At 55.6% G+C, this 9,252-nt stretch overlaps 2 protein-coding genes across 2 annotated transcripts; both read right to left on the bottom strand.

Annotated features, from left to right (window-relative positions):
• Window positions 1-441: 441 nt before the first annotated feature.
• On the bottom strand, window positions 442-6,484 carry LOC141977308 (SLAM family member 5-like). The gene is made up of 4 exons (XM_074938719.1): window positions 6,301-6,484; window positions 3,245-3,568; window positions 2,352-2,618; window positions 442-1,496 (listed from the first exon to the last, which is right to left on the bottom strand). Exons 1-4 carry the CDS (start codon window positions 6,356-6,358, stop codon window positions 1,360-1,362), a joined length of 786 nt encoding a protein of 261 aa, XP_074794820.1. The 5' UTR covers window positions 6,359-6,484; the 3' UTR covers window positions 442-1,359.
• A 618-nt stretch (window positions 6,485-7,102) lies between these two features.
• On the bottom strand, window positions 7,103-8,885 carry LOC141977482 (SLAM family member 5-like). The gene is given in 4 exon segments (XM_074939002.1): window positions 7,103-7,110; window positions 7,194-7,368; window positions 7,370-7,461; window positions 8,531-8,885. Coding segments are annotated over 4 exon segments (630 nt in total).
• Between the last annotated feature and the right edge of the window lie 367 nt (window positions 8,886-9,252).

Here is a 9,252-nt window from a genome sequence, read left to right as displayed (position 1 = left end):
GAAGCAGCGTGATTTTGCAGCAAAGCCACCGTCAGCACAAACAGCCTCTGTAAGCCAGTGGATCAGAGATGAGAAGGCTGCTTCTTCGCCTGCTTTTTAACAAATACAAGTGAAAGTTATATTAAGTTTTGTAAAGGAATAAACGCTTTAAAAGACAAGCCTGTCTGAAGACAGAGCCCTTTAACATTTTTACATGTGTTTCAATTAAAAAAACAGAAAAATGAGCATGCAGAAAACACCCCAGAGTGAAAACCGCAGAACCTTAGTAACAGCTAGTTTATATTCCCCTTATTTCGTAATCCAGTGGAGCAGAGAGAAGTTTATTTTCCTCCCCACTTTTTGACAAATCCATGCAAAAGTTATATTAAGCTTTCTTTTTCTTTTTTGCTTATTAATTTACCCAGAGTAAGTAATTACTACCTGGGGGAGCAAACAGCTGTGTATATCTCTCTATCAGTTAAGTCTGCAGCTTTGGGTGCGTGGATCAGACCTGGATCTGGGTTTGCAGCAGGCTGGCGTGTCTGGCTCGACAAGGCAGAGTTCTGGAGTCCCAAGCTGGCGGGGAAAATGGGCTCAGAGGTCGTCTCAGCACATCAGGTGACAGTCCCAAGGGGGTCTCTGTGACCCAACCCGTCACAACGGAGGCTTGGCGTGAATGAGAATCTGGCCCTGCATCCCGGGGGGCTGCAGGTTCTCTGCTACATAAAGGAATGCGCAAAGGAATTGAAGGTACCTCCCCATGGCTGGCAGCTCAGAGCTGGGATAGGGACACAAATCCGGGTCGGGTGCGAGCAGGAGCAATGTGGGGAAGATGATGACTGAGCCTGGGCCCCGAGGAAACCCCGCAGTGCGTATGATGCCACGAACAGGATTACCCCAGAGATACCAAGATCATGACCCTGTGGAGTGCAGAGGCCTGGGAAGGGCCTGGGAAAAGTCTGGGAAGCCTGGAAGGGCCTGGGAAGAACCAGGCGCTGGAGCAGCCGTGAGGACTGAGCAGTGTGCTCTGGGTTGGGGGATTGGTGTGGGCTGGGCACATAGGGACTGTTTACACTCTGGGACAATAAACCAGCCCCTGGAAGGGGTATATTTAGACACTGGGGTCTTTTCAAAATGAAGGAAACTGAGGCAGGCGCACCTGTTGTGCTGTCTGCGGCTGCCAGAGGGCGCCTCTGAGCCGGGCTGATTCTCCACCACATCTCCCGCCACACAGAGGGACCCAATACTTCCCCTCCTCCCACTCAGTGACATCCACCCGTCGGAAGCTGCAAGCGAGCGTCCCACCGGAGCATCCCTTGGGCTGGCGGGCTGGGGAACACCCAGGCGGGATGAGCTGCCGCAGTGGGAGCCCCTGTGCTCTCAGTCCCGTCTCCGGTCCCTGCCGGGGAGGACGTGCACCGCGATGATCCCAGTGCTCAGGGCTCCCAGCACCAGCAGCAGAACGATCCCCTTGACGTGGCAGTAGGACAGCGAGGAGGCCGGGGCCGATGGGGAAGCTAAACAAACAAAGGTGATGGCATCAGTTCATGCAGGGGGCAACCGGCAATGCCCCAAGAGCACAGCAGGGGAAGGGGTCGGGGTGCCTGGGAACCTGCCCCCCACTCCTTATGGGGCAGGAGGAGACGCTGTGTGAACAGGGCTGAGTCTGGGCCTGGCCCCGCTGACCTCGGCGCCGGTGTCCCGTCTGGGGAATCAGAGTCAGAGGCCGCGTCCTGCCCCCAGTGCCCAGAGCGGGGCCCAGGGGGCTCTGACGCGGCTCAGACTCCTCCGGAGCAGAGTGAGGTGACGGGGCCCAAAACAGCCCCTTTGGCCCCCACTCTGAGACCCTCGCTCCACCGGCTCCACCCTACGCTCCCCCCCCCCCCCCCCGTGAGCCGCTTATCACACCTGTGCAGGGCTGGGCTGGGACCCCTCCCCTGGGCAGCCTGCGCTGATGTTTCTGCCCCTCCCCCTGCTACCTCCCAGGTAGGAGCCTTCTCAGAGCCGGGGGGGAGGGAGGGGGCTGATGCGGCCCCTTATGTGAGTCAGTGTTTGAGATCAGGAGCGTTTAATGACTAAACTTCTCGGGGTTCCCCCCCAAGCAGTATCTCAGCCTGTGCACGACTCTCCTTGGGCCCAGGCTGCTCCCCACTGACCCTGCGACGCTGCTCTGGTGACACAGATGACTCGAGTGCAAACCGCTCCCTGACGGGCAGGTTGACAGGTTAAATCTGCAGCGAGGTGGCTTCTGGGGCTGCAGGGGGCCAGGTTGCATTTGGTATCAAAGGCCTGGGACCGGTGCAAAGGCAGCGACCCGATGCCAGCTCCCCCCACGTGAGCGCTGGGCAGCGCCATCCTGCAAGGGGAGTTACCTGCACAAAGGTCCTTTGCAGAGGCCGTTGTGGAGCTGTGACTGACGGGGTTCTGTGCTGTGCAGGTGACGGCCAGGTGAGCATCACGGGGTCCATGGGAGATGGTCAGAATGGGTCCAATGGACACCACAGCGCCCCCTGCTGGGCGAGTCCAGCTGTAGGTCACATGCTCCCCTCCATCCCTGGCGGTGCAGCTCAGGATGTAGTTACAGGTTTCGGTCACACAGGTCACTGAGTCACAGAGGATAGTTGGCTCCGGTACTCGCTCTGCACGGGGGAGAGAAACATGGAATGGGCTGAAATTCCTAGAGCATCTTGCTAGCCGCTGCCTGGATGTGCTGGGGGAAGCCGAGCGCAAGGAGCTGTCTGGCTCCTCGCAGCACGGTTGGAGCAGGGGCAGGGGATTGGGGAGACCCTGCCCCAGCTGGAGGTGGGGGGAAGAAGGGAGGGATTGATTGGGGGTGCTGGAGAAGCGTTGGCCAGGAGGCCCAGCCTGGAGCTAGTTGAAATTCCTCAATGAAATGGGTTTCCACCAGAAAATGGGGTTTTGGTGGAATTGGGGAGACGGGGGTGGGGCCTGCAGAAAGCGGCCGGGCAGGTGAGCCCTGGCTTGGGTGCAGGAAACCCGCGTGCCAAGAGGAGTTTGGGTTTCTGAGGAGCCAGGGCCGTGTGGGGTGGGAGCAGTGGGGCAGCAGCCAGGGCAGGGGAAGAAAGTTGCAGAGAGGCAGAGCTGGGGGTCGGGAGTGGAGGGGACAGGAACGAGGAGGAAGAGAAGCAGCCGCACTAAGAGGCCTGCACAGACGCTGGGACCCTGCAGCCCTTGATCTCCCGGAGGAGCTTCCTGAGCAGGGCGGGTTCCAGCTTCCACCGGGGCTCATCGGCCCCACACTCACTGTACACGCGCAGCAGGAAGTGTCTGTAGATGTTGTCTGGAGCTGTGCTGATGTGAGCGCTGTAGGTGCCCGTGTCCTCCATCCTCAGGCTGGTGATTTGAAGCGAGTAGCTCTCGGCAGGGACTCTCAGGCGTCCCTCGTAGGATGGGTCTAACACAATGACTGTGGGGCGGTTTCCTGCTACGACAGTTACTACAATCCTTGTTGTGTTTACTGTCCATGCAACAGTTTTAACTTGCTCTGCTGGGATCCCCAGAGGGAAAGTGACGGAGCCCCCCAGAATCCCGCTCAGCTCCGTCGCGCCTGCCTCTGCTCTGCCGTACGCTGCCCCACGAGAGAGAACAGGAGCCTTTAGGACCAGGTCGACCACACGCCCCATCACGGGGACAGGTCCCCGCCCCAGCCCTTGTGACACGTTCCCCCGGGAACCAGGAGTGCTGCTGTTCCCGGGCCAGAGAACAGCCGGGGGAGGGGACGGTACCCTTTCTTTGGAGCTGGACCCAAACCCTCCCAGATTTCAGATCCTGGTGTCCAGAGCCCCATGGCCCCGCGCCTTCAGCCCTGGGGCTGGGATATTACAGAGCCAGGGGCCAGCTGTCAGATGTGGGTCCGGATCTGGCTTTTGAACACGTCAGAACTCAGAGGGTTGAGATCCGGTAGCAGTAGGAGGCTCTTTCCCTCTGCTGTGATTCAACCACTAGAGGGGGACGGAGAGCTGCCCTGTGCCAGAGCGGGTTACAGGCTTTCAGAGGCGTTTTTCTTGCCCAGGTTGAGTGGAGGCTGATGATCCTATTGCAGCCCATTGATGGCCAAGTCTGCCTCTCCCCTTACCCACTCGTCTCTCTCTCGGGGGTTCTGACCCTGGTGCCCAGCACCCTGGTATCTGAGCACCTCCCAAGAGTAAGGGAGACAGCTTTGCTTCCCTTCTCCCTTCCCAGCAGGCTCGGGCGGTTTCATGATCCCCACTGGACCGAGCTGAGCGGGGAGTGACTGTGCTGAGTTGGGGGCTAGTGCAGGAAGTTTGGCTGAAGAGGTGACTTTGCACCTTGCTCTGAATGTGGGGAGGTTTTAGATCCTTAGGGGGAGGGACCTGCCTAAGGTATGGTGCAGGCGTTTTAGGCTCAGAGGGGAGGGGTCTACAGTGCTCCCCAATGAGCCTTGGGGGGCAGGAGCTTGGGGCAGACCCAGCAAAGCCGCCTTTGGCTGGGGAGGGGGCATGAGTCTCCCAGGCCCATGGCAGGGGCTATTTGTGGGGCCCCCACTTCCCTCCTAACTTTGCAGAGGATTTGAGATGGTCCTCCCAATGCTCCATAAATTCCCCAGATTGCCCATCCCATCTTTGTGCACCTCCTGTGGTCAGTGGGAGATGAGGAGCCCGCAGTCTCTTTCAGGGGGTGCATTAGACGCTCTCTGTCCAAGGGCGCCGATTAGGTAGGGAATGGGGTGCTGCCATCCCCCTGAGGTTCATACAGGAGGTGTGCTCCCAGGGGGAGCTCTTCACTGGATTGTGAGTTCTGCAGAGAGCTGTTTCTCTCAGTTTGTGTCCCTGGGCAGGGGGTCAGTGTTTTCTTTCCAAACAGAGGCAGGGTGATTAAGATAGGAAATGGCTGGTAATTAAATGAAGGACCTGGAAGTGGTTAGATGAACGTGTAAAACAGGAATCCCTCTGTGGGTGGGGGGTTGAGGAGAGAAGGCAGGGGACTCAGAAGAAATACAGCCAAGCCCTCTGAGCCAAGGCTACATTCAGAACAGAGGAAGGTGTGCGGGGCATAAGTGAAAAGAAGGGGCCAAACCCCAGGGCAGGGCTTGCAGTGGTACAGAGAAGTTCCCACTCTACCTGTGGTACTTATGTGGCCCCATCACCGCAGTATCTGAGCGCCTCCCATCACAGCCCCTGGATGAGGTAGAGCGGGGCTGTTATCCCCATTGTACAGATTGGGCACTGAGGCACACACAGACTAACAGCCAGACTTTCACAGGTATTTAGGCACAGAGCGGGATTTTCAAAAGCGCCTAGAAAGTCCGGTGCTTTGTAAACCCCACTAGATGCCTGGCTGCATCCTTGGGTGCCTAAAAACCTTTGAGACACTGTCCCTAAGGCACTGACCTGAGGTCAGACGGGAAGTCTATGGGGGGTGGGGTATTGTGTTAAAGACCCTGCTGGAAAGTGACTAGCCTTTCAAGAGAAGTGAACGCTGTGTTGCCAACTCTCATGAGTTTGTCATGAGTCTCATGCTAAATATCTTTTCCCTTAAAACCCCGGCACCTGGAGTCAAGTGATATGTGATGATTTCAGCCTTCATTCTTAAAGAACAATGAAGTTTCTAGCTCCTGTGGCTGTGGAGAGAGCTTCAAAATGTGACCCCCGTGCACCTTAAAGGCTCAAAAAGCAGAATGTAAAGAAAAAACCCACCAAGTCTATTACTTTTTATATACTCAGATTATTTTAAAGCCAATCTCATGATTTTTGAACATTTGGGGTTGGCAATACTCTGAAAGTGACTTGAAAGTGTCAGTTTCACTCCTGTTTAAAGTCATTTTCTAGTCTATTCTAGTGGGGCAACACCCCTAGAGCCGGGGGCAGGTGCAATCTAAATTCACAGGGCCTTCCCCTAATAGGATGTTTCCAAAAGCTAAAGGGTCTATTCCAAGCTTGATGAACTGCAAAAAAGAGATAGAAAGTCCTCTAGGTGTTTCTACCATTGTTTTAAGAGTTGTATGCAAGAGTTAGTAACAAAGGAAGAATATACATTAACATTTTAAACCTAACCAGTGTCCCTTAAGTGACTTGACACAAGAGGTCAGAACATGTTAGTATTAGAGCTGAGTGGGCCTAATATTTATTAAATTTTCTTTCTTTATAGAGGAATTAGAAACTATTATCTGACAGGAGCACTGTACCTCAGTGTTTATCTGCAAAAAACCAAGAGTTTTCAGGTGCCCAAGTAGCCTCTGGAATCACAGTTAAAGTGCCCCCTTCTCCCCCACCGAAATCTGAAATGATGGCCCTGTCTCTGCCACCATTTCCTGCCCTGGAATTTAGACAGATCACTCACCGCCGCGCTGTAAAACCAACAGGAGCAAGAGAAGGGAAGGCCGTAGAGCCCCCTCCATCCTGACAGTGAGGGGCAGGCAGAGCGGGCGGCCGTCAGTCCATGTAATGGGTGTCCTGATTGAACAGAGCCAGAGCGGGTTGGCCGGCAGGGTTTCCTGCGTGGTCGATCCCTGATGGTGCCGAGGAGCTGCAGAGAAATGACCCACCCCACAGCTTTGCAACTTCCCCTGTGAGATGCTCTTTCTTTTTGCAGTAAGTCGTGCAATGAGCTCAAAGCTGCTGAGTTCCCTAAACCCCGCAGGGTGCGTCACTCTGAGCGCCGGGCTACACCCAGCCGGCCTCCTGGCGAGGGGTCATGTCACCTTTGGTCAATGCAAGCCCAGGGCGCCGGGTTGGGGAAGGCTCCTCTCATGGGCCTTGCTCAGGGCTGAAAGGGGTGACGGGTGGGTCTGAAAGGGACATGGCTCCTGCGACATTGGATAGTTCCGTCTATTGCATCCGAGAGCCTGCCATGCTAGGAATTGTCAGAGCTTGGGGAGGGGATAGGTGAGCTGATACAGCCCCTTAAGTGAGTCAGTGTTTGAGATCAGGAGTGTTTAAGAACTAAACCTCTCGGGGTTCCCCCCAACATCCCCCCTAATATCTCAGCCTGTGCATGGCTCTCCTTGGGCCCTGCCGGAGGCTGCTCTGGTGATACAGACAAATCAGGTGCAACCTGCTCCCTGATTGGCAGGGTTACAGGCTAAAATCTGCAGCGAGGTGGCTTCTGGGGTGGAGTGGGAGGTGGCAGATTCGGTTTGGGGTCAAAGGCCTGAGATAGGCACAAAGACCATGACACAAGGCTAGCTGTCTCTGCGTCAGCACTGGGCAGCACCTTGCTGTCAAGGGAGTTACCTGCACAAAAGTCGTTTGGTGAGACCGTTGTGGAGCTGTGGCTGACGGGGTTCTGTGCTGTGCAGGTGACGGCCAGGTGAGCATCACGGGGTCTCTGGGAGATGCTCAGAATGGGTCCAATGGACACCACAGCGCCCCCTGCTGGGCGAGTCCAGCTGTAGGTCACATTCTCCCCCCGCATCCCTGGCGGTGCAGCTCAGGATGTAGTTACAGGTTTCATTCACGCAGGTCACTGAGTCACAGTCGATAGCTGGCTCCGGTCCTTGCTCTGCGGGGGGTGCAGAGAAACGTGGAACAGGATGAAATCACAGCAGCATCTTATTAGCTGCTGCCTGGAACTGCTGGGGGAAGAAGAGCGCGGGGAGCTCTCTGCATCTTCGCAGCATGGTTGGAGCAGGGGCGGTGGGGAAGTGTGATGCTGTCACAACTAGGAAGTGGGGGGCAGAGGGAAGGAAGGGATCATTTAGGGGATTGGGGGTTGCAGGGAGGCCCAGCCTGTAGGCTTGTTGGGGGTCTGAGCTGATCAAAAGTTTCCAGTGAATTTTTTTTCTGTTGGAAAATGTGGGTTTGTTGCAATTGATATTTTCCAGGGGGAATCGTCCATTTCAGTGGAATTTTTTAATTTTCCAAAGCCACATTTGGAAACAAACCGTTTCATTTTGAACGGACATTTCCGCTCAATGCACCATTTTATTGGCACGGTAGGTTGAAACGTCTAAGTAACCAATCAAAGCTTTGAAACAAAACTTTTGCTTTGATTGAAAACGTTGAAAATTTTCCTTTCTGAATCGAACATTTTCAAACTGTTTTGTTCCATGAACATTTTTGCTCCTTCCACTTTTCCTCTTGATGCAGAAGGAAAACCGCTGTAGAAATACCGGCATGTCCTGCGGGATGGGAATTCTGTCTGACCAGCTCTGTTGGGGTGAAGATCACTCTGGAGCAGTGGGGTGAGGAGATCAGGGTGGGGCCTGGAGAAGATGGATGAACAATGAAATGCTGGGGTGGGTGAAGGAAACCTACATGCCAAGAGAAGACTGGGTTTCTGATGGACCAGGTCTGTGTGTGTTCAGGGAAGGGGCTGGAGCAATGGGGTAGCAGCCGGGATGGGGGAAGGTATCTGCAGAGGACAAGTGGGAAAGGGCTGTAGAGAAGGAGCAGAAAGGCAGGGCTGGGATGTGGGGGAGTGGCAGGGACAGGAACGAGGAGGAGGAGAAGCAGCCGCACTAAGAAGTCTGCACAGACGCTGGGACCCTGCAGCCCTTGATCTCCCAGAGGAGCTTCCTGAGCAGGGCGGGTTCCAGCTTCCACCGGCGTTTCGTTGGCCCCACACTTACTGTACACTTTATCCGTGTTTATGTCAGCTGTGTATTGTCCCGTGTCCTCCATCCGCAAGTGGGTGATCTGTAGGGAGTAGCTCTCGTCAAGGATTCTCATGCATCCGCGGTAATTTTTTTTGTCTATCAGAACGACATTGGGTGGTTGCCCTGCTGCTACGGTTAGTGAACTGTTTGTGTTTACCGTCCAGCCAGCGTTCTCGAAGTGCTCTGCCGCTGGTATCCCCAGAGGGAAAGTGACCGACCCTCCCAGAATCCCGCTCAGCTCCATTGCGCCTGCCTCTGCTCTGCCATACCCTGCCCCACGAGAGAGAAGAACAGGAGCCTTTAGGACCAGATCGACCGCACGCCCCATCACGGGGACACCAGGCCAGGTCCCCTCCCCAGCTCTTGTGACATGTTCTCTCAAACACCAGGGGGCGCTGCTGTTCCCAGGCTGGGGGAGGGGACCGTTCCTTTTCCTATGGAGCTGGGCCCAAATCCTCCCACATCATGGTGTCCAGCGCCTCGTGGCCGGGCCTTCAGCCCTGGGGCTGTGCTTGGGCTATTGCCGAGGGAGGGGCCACTTGTCAGATTTGGATCCGGGTCTGGCTTTTGAATGCATCAGCTATTGGGGGATAGAGATCTGGGAGCAGCAGGAGGCTCTGACCCTTTGATGTGGAGCAGCCGCTAGATGGGGACAAAGGCCCTCCCTGTCTGGAGTGGGTTACAGCTGTTACAGG

Source organism: Natator depressus, chromosome 24 (assembly GCF_965152275.1).
Source record: "Natator depressus isolate rNatDep1 chromosome 24, rNatDep2.hap1, whole genome shotgun sequence".
NCBI lineage: Eukaryota > Metazoa > Chordata > Testudines > Cheloniidae > Natator > Natator depressus.
Note: the sequence above shows the minus strand (reverse complement) of the source record. Positions and strands in the feature narration are given on the sequence as shown.